This window comes from Bombyx mandarina, chromosome 25 (assembly GCF_030267445.1).
Source record: "Bombyx mandarina strain Sakado chromosome 25, ASM3026744v2".
Taxonomy (NCBI): Eukaryota; Metazoa; Arthropoda; class Insecta; order Lepidoptera; family Bombycidae; genus Bombyx; species Bombyx mandarina.
The window spans coordinates 3,216,825-3,234,515 of NC_143231.1; the positions used below are offsets into that span (position 1 = coordinate 3,216,825).

The window sequence follows — 17,691 nt, forward strand, 5'->3', positions numbered from 1 at the left end:
TTACATGCAAATATCCGCAATGCTCTCATTGACGTGACCTAAGACATAAAACAGCCATGCGATCATACTCATGATGAGAAAATTGGATTTAAATTCCATATGTAGATACCAGCTATTTTAGTAAATACATATCTAACATGTGTTCACGAACAATTTCAACAAGAATGGAGATCATTCCATGAATTAACAGCATCACTCATGGTAGTGCCTTTTAATCTAGCCCGCATTAGTAGGTGTCACTATGCAGCCAGTCTCTGTGATACATTTGGAGAGTCTTACAGGAAAAAATTGTGAATTCAATCAAGTTTACGAGCTTCCGTAGCCTCTCGACACCAGGAGACCGTAAGCTCCTTTGCCTACCTAGAGCTATAAAAACATGATTTCGGATATTGTTTCAGATATAAACATTCCCTACTGGATCGTGAGCACCGATTATAACAACTACGCCTTAGCCTACAGTTGTGTTAACATCGACAGCGACTACAGAAGAGGTGGGTATCGAATATTTTTGCTCTATAGATGTATTTTCTGTTTTATTTACTGATTCTATTGGGAAAGCAATTAGCGCCTTATCTGCTGGACCGATGGCATTGGGTTCGATTCTTATATGGAGCCAACATTCATATACCGAATATGCTTATTTGTTCTTTCTCAAAATGGATAATAGCTAAGTACATACACTTAAAACATATCAAAAGTATGCTTATCAATCAATATCAATCCTTAGTTCTAAGAGTACAGGGTTTCCTTGTTTGTATTTATAAATTTATTTTAGTTTGGAGTTGGAAACTGAGCAGGACAAAGCAACTGACAGCTGTCTCAAATGCCGCTATTAACACCGCCATTGCCAACATAAACGTAATCGACAATAGATACTTCGAGAACATGGACCAAAGTGACAGAGCTTGTTTCTACTTACCCGACCTTGCTCCTGGCGAGCCAGTTGTCTTTGTTGGGCAATGTGATCCTAATATACCCGTAATGAGGAACTTCGATCCCAGCCGAGTGAGTACACAGCAATTAATAATGAAATCTAATACTAATAACTTTGAACCAGTCTTAGACGCGATTTAAATTGTTTGTCCTTTTTATTAATTCCATTGTAGTACGTTTTTCTAAGATTTCACATAATCGACTTCTAGTTAAAGAAAACTAAATACTGAAAACGAAATACTACTACTACTAAAAACTAAATGGCATGTATGACGGACGCGGCCCTTGAAATAAATAAAAACCCAAGCTTCAGAATTCACTCTGAATCGGCTGGAAATTTCAGAGATTAGTCCGACCAAAAAACATACAGAGAAGACAATTGACATCAGTTTATTAAATTGCAAATGTCATCGACGTATCTACATCTTTTTATTTATTGCTTACTTGGACTAGCTCACAGCCCACCTGGTGTTAAATTGTTACTGGAGCCAATAGACATCTACAACGTAAATACGCCACCCATCTTGAGATATAAGTTCTGAGGTCTCAGTATAGTTACAACGGCTGCCCCACCCTTCAAACCGAAACGCATTACTGCCTCACGGCAGAAATAGGCAGGATGGTGGTACCTACCCGTGCGGACTCACAAGAGGTCCTACCACCAGTACACACACATTTAAACACCTATATATATATTTTTACCCGAGAAGTCCGGCGAGCATACGGCCCACCTGATGGTAAGTGGTTACCGTCGCACGTGTACGTCAGAAATTTCAGGGGCAGAGCCAAGCCGGTGCCTACCGCTTAATAGCCTCGCTTGAAGAAGGACATATCGTAGCGCTCGGGAAACAGATACTATATTATTTAAAACTATACTATTTATTTAGAAAATAAATTAGAACTATGTTATTTAGTACTATAAATAGATCAATATGAATATCCTGTAATATTTCAGTACACTGGACGTTGGAGGCTGATCGAATCTTACCCGTCTGACTTCCAAGAGGGCGGTTGCAACGAAGCGACTTACACTTTGAACTCGGACAACACTATTACAGTATTCAACACCAAAGTATTAAACCAAAACCTCAATACTATAACCGGTACAGCTACTTTGGCCGCGGACGGTAGCGCCAAATTGTTGGTGTCATTCCCCTCTGGTAATTTTTTTTAAAATTCTTATCCGACAAAAAAATATATGTAGCACACAAATGCGATCTTAATTCTCGATGACCAAAGCTCAACCTAGAATAAGTTTCAACCTAGAATAAGGCCGCACTAACCTATCCATTCTGAAGGAGCTCGGTATTACCACAAGGCTGTCCGCTATCTGCTTTTAACGTATTCTCACGTACTTCGAACACATCGCTCGTAGAGACCCCGATAACTTAGAGAAGCTGATAGTAGTTGTTCAGATTGATGAGGGAAGCTCACGCGGACGCTCACGTATCCGCTGGTCTGATCCGGTAAAGACGCTCACCGGCCTGCCAATAACCGAGGCTATAAAGAACGCCGAGGACAGGAAGAAGTAATGTGCATCGAGTGGTCAACATTTTGAACTAGACACGACCTTCAGCAATGAAGAGACCGACTCAGAAAAAGAATAAGGCCTTGTCTCCATGGGTACCTGAAAATGTGACTTAAGGGATTCGTCTGAGAATCGATAGTAGCATTTCTTGGATATTATACCAGCTGGCCAGATATTAACGCACGTGGGGCGCGTTGTGAGCCCCCACGAGTCAGCACCGCCATTCTACCTATTTCTGCCGCGAAGCAGTAATGCGTATCGGCTTAAAAGATTGGGATAGCCGCTATACATTTGAAACTTCGATCTGATGTCTCAAAGTGGGTGGCAGCATACACATTTATGAATATGAGCTTCAGTAACCATCACACATTTGAAGTTCACCCATTCACATAATATATAAATTCAATAGCATCCATGGGTTACTTACATCAACTGAAAGCGGTGAGTGCACCGCACCCTCTCACTGTGTGTCATTATAATATTGGATTTATTTGTTTTGTTCCATAGTCTTTATTTATATATATATATTTTTTTTTTGTATTGATACAGTTTTGATCTACCTCCCCGGTGTGTGCTTTCTTCAAACAACATTTAAATAGTAAAAAAAAATACGTATATAGATTAATTGACGTCTCCTTCTTCAAACGAGGCTTGTGGAGAGTACTTGACGGCAGATAGCGGCTCTGCCCCTGGCATTGCTGAAGTCCATGGGCGACGGTAACCGTCAGGTGGGCCGTATGGTTTGCCTACAAGGGCAATAAAAAAAAAGAAAAAAAAAAAAAAAAAAAAAAATTCGACAACGTCTGCAATTGTATTCTATTGTCGTCCATTGTTTTTAGCTGCCGAGCCCGCTGAGTACTGGATTTTGGATACCGATTATGTTTCATACGCCCTCGTATACTCATGCGCGAATCAGGGCAACAACCGAAGAAGGGGTGAGCAAATACTATTCTTTGTAAACCTTTAAATTGTTTGTAAACATGCTTTAACACGATTACATGTGTATGTGACTGATGACTAACTCAATGGCGCATTAGTAAGCGGCCCTGACTGTTACCAAGGGTCGTGGGTTCGATTCCCGCATCAGGCATTCGTGTGATGAACAGGTTTCGTCTTCTTTGTCTGGGTGCTTATTATCTATACATATATTTAAACGTATATAATTTTGTGTGTCAGTCTCTGGTACTCATGACAGAGAGAATCCTAATTTGGGGTTGGAACACCGTGCGTGATTTGTTCCTACTATGTTTTGAGGCTAGAATTTAAATACGAGTATATACCAGACACAATGGGACATGAAGTCAAATCGTCAGTAGTGGAGCTACAATATCTGTCCTTTAAACTAGAATGCATTAGCCTCGCGCAAGACATAAGCAGGATGTGGTACCTAATCCAGCAGAGCGATACGCCTTGCAAGCAATAAATACCCAATAAGTTCATCATAGGAGGACATGGTCAAGTCTACATGTGTTAGGTACGAAAATTCTAATAACTAATTCGGTGTCTGCCTACAAGACTAGAAGCATAATCTCGGTCTTGTCGTTCAGGCCATGAAAGCTCATTTCTGGGTAAGCTCGAAACTTTTTCGGTACACTCGTTTAAATGTTTGTGAATATTCCAGTTTGGAGCTGGAAACTGGCTCGCGAGAACACACTCCCGCAGGCGGCTGTAACAGCGATAAATACCGTGATTAATCGCGTGGACGTTTTGGATCAGCGCTACTACCAGAGAGTGGACAGATCGGACACAGCCTGCTTCTATTTCCCGGTGCCAGGAGGCGATTCTGTCATATTCCGCGGGCAATGCGAACAGAACATTCCTGTTGTGACAAACTTTGACATAAACAGAGTTAGTTTTGTTGTTGTTTTTAACCACCATAATTCGACGCTTGAAAGGAAAAAGTGACTAAGCGACAATAACTGCTTTATACATAAATGATAGGCAATAACAATATTCGATGCGCAAAAAAAATATATTTCTAGGTCTATTAAAATCATTTCAATCCTACAGCTAGATTCGTTAAAATAGAATTTTTTTCAGGTATTTCAACTTTAAATTAGCCTACTGTAAAGTTCACGCATTGTCGCTTAGTCACTTTTGCATTTCAAGCGTCGAATTATAAATAGCGATAAGGGATTTAAGGCTTAATAGCTTTTACCAAAATAATGATTTTCAAAACAAAACAGATAATCCATATGTGGTGATTTTGTTTGTTGAGTGAAACCCGATAAGATTTTGTTTCTGTTTCGATCCGGACAACTCTTCGAATTTCGGATTGAAGGGTGGGACAGCCATTTTACCATAAAACTGAGACTTAGAAGACTTCGTGGATGATGGAATTTACTTTGTTGATGTTTATGTCGGTAACCACACAATAATAGATGAATCGTGAGCTCGTCAAACCTGTTAATTAATTAAATAGATACCAAAAACATGCAGTACAAAGTAAAGTCTGTCAAACAGACAATGAATCATCACCGAGCATTACTGGTGTTACGCGCTGGGGCTTGGGATAGATAAAAATTCTACCGAAGTACAAATTAAAACTATATTAACACTTAGAACACTTAAAACACAAAATTCTCAATTTCCTTCGCTTCACTTCAGGTGATCCGTTCGCTGTTTCGCTTTGAGTAGATGCGATTACTGACTGACTGCGTGCCATATCTGCAACGCTTTTATAGCAGATACGATATCCCTAGATTTATCGAGAAAATTCTGGGCAAGTCGAGTAGCTTCGATGTGTGTTTCCGCTATCTTACAATAGATGGCGTTGTAGTTCTCGAGCGTTCTCGGTGTTACTAGTTCGTTTGACATTCGTTTCTGCTATTCGGCGATAGATGGCGTTACTCTTGCCGGGTATTGTTCTAAAATAAATTTTCCACTTCCAGTACTTAGGTCTTTGGTACAACATCGAATCGTATCCAACGAGATTCCAGCCAGGTACTTGCAACAGTGCCTATTACGGATCGGGCACTGGCAACACTATCACCGTCTACAACACTCAGGTGGTCAATCAACAACTGCAAACGATTAGCGGTACAGCTGTTCCTACAAGCAATGATGGAACTGGACGTTACAGAGTCACATTCAACATCGGTGGCAATGACGGTGAGCAATTCCAACTTGAAGCCTTTTTTAAAAGACATGAATTTACCAGTTTGAAACAGAATTACAATAACTAACAGTAATTGCATAGAATAGAAATAGAAGTGAGGTTTCTAGTGACTCCTGTCCAGTTATACTGAACAATATAAGTAGCTTTAATAGTATAGAATAAATCTGGCAAAAGCCTGTATGGTGCTACTTGCAATTTTAAAATACATTTATAATTCACGAACAATACCTAACATCAGGAGCGTCGATTTATCAAACCAAGACAAACTTGTGGGAAGATATTTCTTTCGAAGACTATTCGAGTGCAAGATTTTTTTTTATTGCTCAGGTGGGTGGACGAGCTCACAGCCCACCTAGTGAGGAGTAGTTACTAGAGCCCATAGACATCTACGACGTAAATGCGCCACCCACCTTGAGATATAAGTTCTAAGGTCTCAAGTATAGTTACAACGGCTGCCCCATCTTTCAAACCTAAATGCATAACTGCTACACGGCCGAAATAGGCAAGGTAGTGGTACCAAACCGCGCGGGCTCACAAGAGGTCCTACTACTAGTAGTTGTCAATTTATCTTTTATCTGAGGTAAAACGCTCAATCAATATTAAAAGAGAAATCTAAAATATTCTTGTCTTCCTAAACGGACGCGAATACTGCCTCATCTATAAGATCAAAGTCTTATTTGTACTTTGTAACAGCTATCTTGTTTTTTTCTCGGGCCGAGATCGAACCCAACACGGGGTTTCCGCATGTAGGGCTCGCGCTTATGTCGGGCTCAGTGACAGAAGATGTTTAAAAAAGAAGCAATAAAAAAAAAAAGATAGTATCTACCCTTACGAGCTTACAATACCTATCCCTACCCTACCAGCACCACCCACAATCTATGTTTGATGATGCTGAACAAATATAAAAATTTATTTTTTCAGTAACTGCTGATTATTGGGTATTAACAACTGACTACTCTTCATACGCCCTGGTCTATTCATGCGCGAACCTCGACAGCGAACGCAGACAAGGTAAATTAATCAAAAAATATGTGTGCAATTCACACATGGTAGAAGTGAAACCTTCAAAAATCAAAATACAATTATCCTAAATGTCTAAGTTTGTATATGTAAAATTTTTTCATTAGTAAATAATTGTATATCATCTTTTATAGTATGAGGTAGCGCCCTCTGTGAATTGATATTTTAACTTCACGTATAATCCTAAATTGAAATTCACTACAAAAGGTTTCATACACACGTTAGTATTAAAAAATGTCATAGATGGCGCTGTATTAAAATAACACTACACTGAGAACGTCTAATGTGTTCTATCTCATTCTCTCGCCGGCTGAATCCTATACATTTATGTGTTTGTGTCTCTATGGACTTATTTTTTCGTTTCATCGAATTTGAAATCACAACTATTCTAAAGAAGTTTCACTACTAAAAATCCTCACATGCTTCCTCAAAAACCCCGAGAGTCGCATCAACTGGTTACATAATAAATAATTATATAAAAAATTCTTACAAATGTTTCCCACGAAAGCATCTTGAAGATCAAAGGAAAATTACAAATTTAAATTTTAATTGCGTTTTTACTTATCACCATTGCACGTAATGTATCATAATGACTACATTTTTACAAACTACTAAGTTCTTTATAAGATTTGAAAAAATCCTTACTCCAAATGCTCCAAACTATCCTGATATAGAAAGGCGTGTGGTACCTTTGAACTCCAAACACGATTACAAGTAAAATAATTTTAAACTATTAAAAAACCCCTTGATTTTTATTAGTGTACAGCTGGAAATTGAGCAGACAGCCTACCCTCACCGCTGCCGCCAACAATGCCATCAATACCGTTATCAATAGCATCCTAGTGCTGCGCCAAGATTACTTCATAGACCGAGGGCACAATGAGCGCGGCTGTTTCTATTACCCTGACAATTTCGGTGGCGACGTCATTCTTAGAGGGCAGTGTGTTGCCGAAAATCAAGTTCAGGCCGTTCCGAACTTCAACTTGAATGCGGTGAGTAATATTTAAGTAAGGGCCACCAAACACACTTTACAATCTGGAAATGCCTATACTTATATATGGAAGAACGATAAAATGATCTAAGAGAGAGAGAGAGAGAGATTTCCTATTATAAGAACTGGTGGATGCTCTTATTCTGTTGTTATGATATTATGTATTCACTAGCCTAGCCTACTTGAAGATCAACACCATTTTACCTTTTTTAGTCCCATACCAATTTGTGTATACAAGGTTTATTCGTGCTCGCATTTCCACAGTTCTCTGGCACGTGGCATGAGGTGGCCAGATTCCCGTCGAACCTGCAAAATGGCCAGTGTGCAGCAACGGACTACACAGTCCGGAGCCAGAATTCATTCAGTGTCGTACAAAGTATTGTCAGGACCGAAAGACAATTCACAACTTCGATACCGTCCGCAACAGTACCTGCTAACGGAAGAGGAGTCATCAGTGCCACGATTGCGGGAGGTAACAAACATCTTTTCATTGATCAACAAGACAAATGTCTCAAAATTTTGACTAATATTAACCTAGAATAGCATAACCTCATCTCTTGGCGTAGATGTTGTAAATATGACTAAAGCAATAACTGGAAAATGGAAAATTCTCTGAGTGTCATATACAGCGTACTGCAATACAAACTAATCAGCATTTTTTTTATTGCTTAGATGGGTGGACGAGCTCACAACCCACCTGGTGTTAAGTGGTTACCGGAGCCCATAGACATCTACAACGTAAATGCGCCAATCACCATGAGATATAATTTCTAAGGTCTCAGTATGGTTACAACGGCTGCCCCACCCTTCAAACCGAAACGCATTACTGCTTCACGGCAGAAATAGGCGGGGTGGTGGTACCTACCCGTGTGGACTCACAAGAAGTCCTACCACCAGTAATTACGCGAATTATAATTTTGCGGGTTTGATTTTTATTACACGATTTTATTACCGTTGGCAGGGCATATTATAAACTCGCCTGAGTAAGTATCACCAGACCGGATGGTGATACTGCCATGAAGCAGTCACGCATTCCGGTTCGAAGAGTTGGACTGCCGTTGTAGTACAATATAATTGAGACTACGACCTCATGTATCAAGTACCTTCAACTTATGGTATACCTATGTGTATCACGCATCACCAGGCGGATCGTGACCTCATTTTCCCATATGCCATTTTCACTTAACAGAATACAAGTGTTTCGCCCAGACAACAACCCGGTTGCGGTAGCCGGTTGGATTGTTTTTAATTTAGGATTCTCTGAACAAAATTAATTGATATTCTAACCCATAAATTATTGTTCTGAATATAGCTAACAGTTTAATAATTACTAGATGATGACCGAGCTTTGCTCGGTTTTTTTTTTGATAAGTGGCTTAACAACGCCATCTGCTGAAATAGTTTTAGTGTTATTGTGTCTTTAAAGCAGTTAGTTGAAATTATGAAAAATAGTATTATTATTCGCCAATAGATGTTGGGAAGAGTCAAAGTTGATTAACAATAAAGTTGATTATTGAAAACACAATAAAACTGAAAATAAATCGTAACTAGATCGATTTATCGCCCCTGAAATCCCCTGTATACTAAATTTTATAAAAATCGTTGGAGCCGTTTCCGAGATTCAGATTATATATAGGTATATATATATATACTCGTTTAAAGGTATAAGATATGTAAAATGTAATTGACAATGCTACCTTATTCTAGAACTAGAATTACCGAAACTAAATCAGTGACTCTTTCACAGTTCCATTCAACAGCATCTTCGTTCTGGCTACCGACTACACAGAATATGCCCTGGTATACAGTTGCAGAAACATCGACAGCGCCAGTAAACAAAGTAAGTGCATCGTTTTTCAACCCAATGAGCATTAAGTCAATTTGTTTTATCCAAATGCACCGAAATCCCAAACGAAAATCCCGGTTCTAATAATTATGTTGTCTTCAGATGGTTTTCTTCTAAAAATTAATTCTAATTACTACCTGTTATTTCAAGGTTTATTTGTGACTAACCTTTTTTAAAAATAACATAGGGAATAAATAATTATTCTCGCTCTAGTTAGCAAATAAAGAATTATGCGTTGATGAATTATTAATGGTTTGTTATGATAAAGATATAAAAAAATATTTTTGTTTTTTTCACAGTCTACAGCTGGAAACTCAGCAGAACACGCGGTGGACTCTCCGCAGCTGCTAACAACGCTATCAATACCGTAGTTACAAACAACATCGACTTATTCGAAGGCTACTACACCAACACGGATCAAAGCAACGATGCTTGCTTCCACTACCCAGTATTTGACCGACCCACGGCTATAGAGCTACCGGGACCTTGTGATGAACGCATTCGAGGTGTCGCCAACTTTAACACAGCTGCTGTGAGTGTCGACAATAATTCTTAGGGACTAAAAACTCTAGTTTAGATGAAAGTGAAAAAATTTGCGACTGTTGCGAAAATGTGTGATTTGGTATTTTTGTTTTGTTTGGTTACGATTAAGTATATTTCGAAGATGCACAATAAAGATTCCTGTAATAACTTCGTATTCATTTAAGAGATTTACAGGGAATATTCCATTACGGGAATTCCGAACAGAAACATCAAGATGATTCAGCGAATGGAGGTGATGATGAGTATTCAAAATATACAATACTTACTAACTTCTTCGTCTTGTCTCCGTTATTTTCTCTTCTCTATTTATTAACAGCTTGGTTTGTCTTATCTAGATATTATGTGGTCTTCTTTTTTTTTTCGGTAGTACATTTGTTTTCTACTCGACTGCTCATGGCACTTTACACATTATTGTCTCTCCTACCAATTCTGTTACTTCTTATGGCGAACAAATTTTCTTGCATCTTTCCTTTCTTATTGCGGTGTTCTTGAACCAATATTAATATAGTTCTGTGATGTTTTAGTACATGGGCCGTTGGATCGAAATAGCCAGATACCCACAAACCACACAGCAAGGACAATGCAACCGCGCTGAATACACATTTGGCAATAACATCATCTCTCTAACGAATAGTCAGGTGCTCAACCAGCGTCTTAACTCTGTCCGTGGTACAGCTGTTGTCAAGTCAACTGATGGATCAGGCTTATTGGAAGTAACAATCGTCCGTACTAGTGGTAAGTTCACGATGGCATATCATATAGAGTTAATAAAAAATACACCCTAATTGAAGATAGGTACAAACCAAAACATCACGTGTGACTCGAGGTATAATCTACCAGCTGCTTACTCTCACGAAAACTCGCAGAGGAATTGAATTCATGCCAAATAATATAGACCGTGGGTTTTATTGTTATGGTTTATTTAACATTAGATATCTAAAACAGGACCACTCAACTTGTAACCTTTAAAAATTTCATATATCATTGAAAGCCCTTGCTCAAAAAGGTAACAAGGAGTAATTTTGATTATTGAATGTGATTTTGAACGAATAAATAACAATCATCTGGTCCAATAAATATAGTTATATTTTTAAAACATGTGAGATATCACTAGAGCCACTAACAGTCGATATAGATCGTGTTGAATGAGTTAAACGATGTTAATTATCAACAAACATAGTGACTGAAGATCAGGATTAATTAATTGCAATTGATATTAACAATGTCTTAGTCGGTCATGACCCTCGGACATGAGGAGCACCACTGAAGAACGAGGATATTAATAATACAAAACCTTCCACAGCTACTGTTACTGCAAACTACTACATTTTGGCAACAGACTACACCAACTACGCTTTGGTATACAGCTGTAGGAACTTAGCTAATGGAAACAGAAGAGGTAATTCAAATTATTTCAAATTTTAATTCGATCTAATGTATTTAACGACGCGATAGACCCTAATCGTGGCGACCATTAACTACATCCCTAATAATTTTGGCACAGGAGCCAATCACTGCGAAACCTCTAGACACGTCCTAATAAATCTACCTGATTCAGTTCCAGTACTATTAGACGCTTCTAGTCTATAAGTAGTTCTTCTATAAGTAGCCCTAACCAAGGTAACCGAACTCGTCGAAGAGTTCGTTTGACATTTAGCCAAGAATATGAGCTCGTTTCATTTCCCGTCGGATCTTCTCAGCAGATCGCGATTCGGAAACGGTAGTAGCACTTTCAGGCATTCAGGCTGTCAGGTTAAAGAACAACATCCCTCTTGGCAGACCCACAGTAACCCATCCTGGTAAAAAGCCCTTGGTCTAATACCCCAACCCAAAAAACAAATTTAAACGTATAGACCTAACTTCGTAGGGACTATTCTTGAAAATTTGATTTTTTGTTTATTTACTCAGTAAAATAACAAACTAAGAGTAAAAAAACAACATTTTTAAGCCTCAATTCTATTTAATAGGACATTTTATAGGACGGAATATAATAGCACTTTCCACCCCATTTTTTTACAGTCGGCAGCTGGAAACTCAGTAGGACCACGTCGTTGAGCACTCAAGCAAACAACGTCATGAACGCGGTCATATCGAACACCCAGGGTCTACTGGAAGACTACTATCAATCTACCAGCCAAAGCAAAGACACCTGCTTTTATGTACCCACACTCAATCCTACCTCCCCCCCTGTATTTAGAGGACAGTGTGAAAGCATCACTGGCGTTCAGAACTTCGATGTCCAGAGGGTAAGTTCTGTGATTACAAATTCATAATTTACAATGACCTTTATTTAACAATGGCCTACAACTATAAACATATGTTAACATCAGTCGTACTCATATAGAGCGATCTGGTATAGTTAGACAAGCAGGTTCTACTGGTGGTAGATCGTTTTGTGTGCCCATAAGGGTAGGTATCATCAACCTGCGTTTTTCTGCCGTGAAACAATGCCTTTCGATTCGTAAGCATCCATTGTCATTTTAAGTGAGCCTTAGACCCCAAGTCTCGCGGTGGATGGAGGCATATACGTTTTTGATACAATGGGTGAAGAGCTCCTCCCATCAGATCTAAGTATTAAACAAAACTAATATTTTTTCTAAGGAAAAGTATTCTTTAAAAGCGCCCTAAAAAGACTTGAATTGACTGTGTGAAAGAGGATATGCGTAAAAAGAGTGTGAGTGCAGAGATGCCGTATGATATGCCCGAATGGATAAAGAGGACTTGCTACGCCGACCCCAGAAACAAGAAAAGTATCTTTAATATTGCTCATACAATAAACAGCGGGCAGATAAATTAAAAAGGGCTCTTTGCGTGAAGCGGTTACCGCTTATCGCCAACTACTGATGTCATAATAATATATTGAAAATCCTCGAAAACTTCGAAGTGCACTGCAACTGATGATTGGCAGAAAGTTTGTAATACCTTCAATACACTAAATGGAATGAAATTTTACAGTACCTTGGTTGGTGGCATGAAATTGAGCGGTACCCAACTGAGGGTAACGCAGGAGAGTGTATCAGCTCACAGTACACAGCATCAGGAAACCAGTACCAAGTTGTAGACACCAGCGTCTCTGGTGGGTCAGCTACTGTTGCCGCCGGTACCGTAACGGCCACTAGTGATGGAAGGCTTCGAAGGACTTTGGCCAATGGGCGAGTTGAAGGTAAAATAGACATACATTATCATATTATGAGTATATAGCACTGATAAATTAATGAAATAAAAATAAATAGAATAGGATTGGTTTGTAGATACGCTATTGAACATAAAATAACTAAACTACAAAGACTCAACCAAAAAAGAAAACATGGGTTTTTATTTTTGATAAATGAATAACTATAACAAACTAGCTGACCCGGCAGACTTCGTAGTGCGTGAATCAATAAATAAAAGACCTAAACTTTTGTATAAAATAAACTTAAAGCAAACATAAGGAACCCGTCCGACGGGAGACACATCAAAGGCAAAACAAAATTATTATTTTTTATTTAATTCCGAGTATTTTCATATTTATCTACCTTTTAAACCTTCTCTGGACTTCCATAAATAATTCAAGACCAAAATTAGCCAAATCGGTCCAGCCGTTCTCGAATTTTAGCGAGACTAACGAACAGCAATTCATTTTTATATAATATATATAGATAGAAGAAGAAGATATAGATAACAAAATCAACAATATGATATTTTGTGACGACACAATATTCACTTTTGAATACGTAGCAGACGTGGTGTATTTCATTATTTTGATGCGAAAGTCGCATCACAATAAATCAGACTGTTTCACTGTCCCCTGACGTCATACGATAGTAAACCTAGGTTATTTTTTTTTAAATATGTGACCAAACTACAACTTATTGAAACACAGGAATGTGACTGGTTATGAATAAATTAAAAAAAAAACTTTTTTCTATAAACGAATTACAGCATGTTGATTATATTTTCGATTAATTATTTACAATTCCACATGAGACGGTAGATCACGGACTCATGTGTAATGATCTAATGTAATTGAAACTTCGACTTTAAATCCCAAAACGGACGGTAGAAATTTGTATGTTCTCGTTTAGCTGTATGATAGAAACATCTGAAATCGAGGCACAAACGAATTTGATTTAGTTAAATCTGTTTTCGTATTCACAGACATTTGGGTGTTGGCTACTGATTACGAGAATTACGCTCTCCTGTATTCTTGCGTCAACGTCGACAGCGAACACAGACGAGGTATGATATTTCGACACGTACATTTTACCCAAAAATTGAATTGTTCGAGATGATACCGGCATCTCGTTTTTACCATCGCAACGCCCGCCACCGGAGTAGAGTTCATTCATACTACCTGGAGCCACTGCGGTCATCCACAGTGCGTTTCCAGAGGTCTTTTTTGCCACGTACCATCCGACTATGGAATGAGCTCCCCTCCACGGTGTTTCCCGAGCGCTATGACATGTCCTTCTTCAAACGAGGCTTGTGGAGAGTATTAAGCGATAGACAGCGACTTGGCTCTGCCCCTGGCATTGCTGAAGTCCATGGGCGACGGTAACCACTCACCATCAGGTGGGCCGTATGCTCGTCGGCCTGTGCTTCAGATATTTATAGGGCGATAAAAATACGCAATTTTTTTTTTATTGCCCTATAAATATCTGAAGCACAGAAAAATATGGAAAAGTAAATGAAATAAAACAAGGAGATAAAGGCAGGTAAGCTCAGCTAACGCTGTCCGAAATAGATGTTTACCGTTGCGTTGATCATCCAACCCAACAGCTAAATCCTGTAGTTCGACCCGTACTACATTCCTAATTCTCGTCGCGAAAGGTTTATAGACTTAAAACTCCGACAGTATGGCCATAATATGTTGTACATCATATAAGCAATTGGAAAATTGATACAAGACCGCGTGGGAGGTCACCAATGCGAGGGACGGACAAAATTAAAACTACAATGGGAGATCCCCTAAATGGTTTCATTAGAATGGCCTCAAGCAGGAAGATGGCGGGACATTGTGAGACGCATCAAGCCTGCCCTTTCCAACACTACATGACGATCACAACCACTTTTTCAAGAGTGACACGATTGAGAATATGAAGAATAAGCAGTTAGATCAGATCAGGTCTTTTTTATTGCTAAGATGGGTGGAGGAGCTGACCACCCTCCTGGCTTAAGTGGTCACTGGAACTTATAGATATGAACAACGTAAACACCCCCAACTAGAGACAAGAGTTCTTAGGCTCGGCCTCGAGGGGGAGGCTGATGTAAGAGATGTGCTCCACACTAAACACTTCACTTTCCCCCCTTTGCCTTTTCATGAGTTCTGTCTCATGCGAGGTTTGGATGCTGGTTGTTGAGCGACAGAAGGTTTTAGTCGGTTCAACTCCGACATGCCCTGCCCTCCATCCCCAGTGGAGGGCGGAAGTCCGGTGATTTCCTTTTTTCTTTTCTCGGCCTCATTTTAAACATTCCTTTTAGTATGGAGCGCGAAGCACAGCAAAGCCAGACAGCTGACCGAAGCTGCACAAAACGCAATGACGCCTATCATCACCGCTAACAGAGTACTCCATCAAGAGCTCTATTTAACCGTCGACCAGTCTGACCGAGCCTGCTTCCACTATCCCGAGCAGACTGGTCAACAGGTCATCTTGCCTGGACAATGCGATACCAATATACCTGTTGTACAGAACTTCGATGCTAATGCGGTAAGATATCATATTTGTTACTAGCTTTTGCCTGCGACTCCATCCGCGTGGAATAGTTACTTTGGCATAACGCTAAATTTTACCCCCACTTAATTTACGTAGAAAGTGAAAATATTTTTGAATTATGTAATGTTAAGGAGCTATTTAAGCCCCTATTTTGAAACATTTTTTATTGGGGCTCCACTTATGTTTGCCTTACCTTGATGTTATATAGCCTATATATAGCCTTCCTCAATAAATGGGCTATATAACACTGAAAGAATTCTTCAAATCGGACCAGTAAGTAGTTCAAACAAAAAAACTCTTCAGCTTTATAATATTATAATAGATTATCTAGATGTAACAAAAAAATAATCTAATAGATAATTCAACAATATACAGTCTAATTCAGCTCCATTTTCTTTCTTTTATTGCGTTTTGAAGATTTTCACTTCATCAGTAGTAGAATTTCAAAAGAATCTTCCTTAGGACAAGTCACTTTGCGATACTTGAAGAATGTTACCTCAAATATTATCAACTTTCCATTTTTAATCTATGAATTGACTGCCTGTGAATAAATGCTTGACCTACTTATTGTCCTGTGATTTTAATTAATCATTATACTTCTTAATAATTAAATTGCTTTACATAAAAAATTAAATTACTATATATTAAATAAAAAAATTAAATTACAATTAACTATACATACCATACATACTATAAATTATAATGAAAACCATAATTAAATTACTTTATTTATTTATTTGGTTTTGTCTCGCGTTCCTTTAATTATCTTTTATTATACATATATATATATCTCGGAAACGACTCCAACGATTTTCATAAAATTTAGTATACAGGGGATTTTTGGAGGGCAACAAATCGATCTAGCTACGATTTATTTTCAGAAAATGTTGTTTTATTCGTGTTTTCAATAATCAACTCTTCCCGACATCTATTGGCGAATAATAAAACTATTTTTCTTAATTGAGGGCAACTAACCGCTTTAAAGACACAACAAGATGGCGTTATCAAAAAAAAACCCCATCATCTAGTTTTACATTTTCAAACTATAAGACTACGAAGATACTCGAACTTAATTCTTTTAACAGTATACCGGAACCTGGTACCAGATTGAGAGGTACAGCCAGATCCACGAAAGAGGCACGTGTACTGGAGCTCGATACATCTTGGACTCTACCACTGGAGTCGTGGACGTCCTCAACTGGGAGGTCATTGACGGTGTCCTAGACACCATTAGAGGCACCGCTGTGATCTCCTCGACTGATGGAAGCGCAAAATTGGCAGTCACTTTACCCGTTCGTGGTAGAGAAGGTGAATTAATTTCGAATCCTCTCATCGGGCTTTATCGAATGTTAACTTCTTCCTCTTTCCCAGAACTTACATTTTTATTTATTTATTGCATAAGTGGACAAGCCCACCTGGTATTAAGTAGTTACCGGAACCCATAGACATCTACAACCTAAATACCGCCACCCACCTTAAGATATGAGTTCTAAGGTCTCAGTATAGTTACAACGGCTGCCCCGCCCTTCAAACCGAAATGCATTACTGCTTCACGGCAGGAATAGGCAGGGTAGTGGTACCTATCTTACGGACTCGCAAGAGGTCCTACAATTAGTAATTACAAAAATTAGAATTTTGCGGGTTTGATTTTTATTACACTACGTTATTCCTTCAGCGTGGAAGTCAATCGCGAACATTAGTTAAGTACGTATTTCATTAGAAAAAATTGTACCCGCCTGCGGGATTCGAACAATGGTGCATCGCTAGATACGAATGCACCGGACGTCTTATCCATTAGGCCACGACGACTTCACAAGTATTACTACTGCAACAGCGACTAAATTTCAAAATATACTTCTAGGAACCGTGACCACGCCTCTCTACGTCCTTACGACTGATTACCAGAGCTACTCACTGGCCTATAGCTGTGTAAACATCAACAATTTCCAGAGAGCCGGTAAGTCTATTAACGAGTTTCAAGAAAATCATTATTTGTTTATGTACAAATGAGTCTCT

General features: G+C 38.8%; 2 protein-coding genes across 4 annotated transcripts in view; one reads left to right on the top strand and one right to left on the bottom strand.

Annotated features, from left to right (window-relative positions):
• The window catches only part of LOC114243932 (N-acetylneuraminate lyase), a 275,732-nt gene that overhangs the window by 133,422 nt on the left and 124,619 nt on the right, over positions 1-17,691 (bottom strand). The gene's annotated exons all lie outside the window — the stretch shown is intronic.
• The window catches only part of Chbp (chlorophyllide A binding protein), a 47,127-nt gene that overhangs the window by 28,558 nt on the left and 878 nt on the right, over positions 1-17,691 (top strand). For all 3 annotated transcript variants that reach the window (XM_089738569.1, XM_089738568.1, XM_028175645.2), the window contains 19 exons: positions 399-491; positions 776-1,005; positions 1,889-2,093; positions 3,301-3,396; positions 4,083-4,309; positions 5,353-5,572; positions 6,501-6,590; positions 7,359-7,591; positions 7,855-8,062; positions 9,338-9,430; positions 9,736-9,968; positions 10,504-10,714; positions 11,283-11,378; positions 11,999-12,225; positions 12,935-13,142; positions 14,120-14,200; positions 15,443-15,669; positions 16,761-16,983; positions 17,537-17,632. In XM_089738569.1, the coding sequence (XP_089594695.1) occupies positions 399-491; positions 776-1,005; positions 1,889-2,093; positions 3,301-3,396; positions 4,083-4,309; positions 5,353-5,572; positions 6,501-6,590; positions 7,359-7,591; positions 7,855-8,062; positions 9,338-9,430; positions 9,736-9,968; positions 10,504-10,714; positions 11,283-11,378; positions 11,999-12,225; positions 12,935-13,142; positions 14,120-14,200; positions 15,443-15,669; positions 16,761-16,983; positions 17,537-17,632 (3,297 nt within the window). The remainder of the gene's footprint in view (positions 1-398; positions 492-775; positions 1,006-1,888; positions 2,094-3,300; positions 3,397-4,082; positions 4,310-5,352; positions 5,573-6,500; positions 6,591-7,358; positions 7,592-7,854; positions 8,063-9,337; positions 9,431-9,735; positions 9,969-10,503; positions 10,715-11,282; positions 11,379-11,998; positions 12,226-12,934; positions 13,143-14,119; positions 14,201-15,442; positions 15,670-16,760; positions 16,984-17,536; positions 17,633-17,691) is intronic.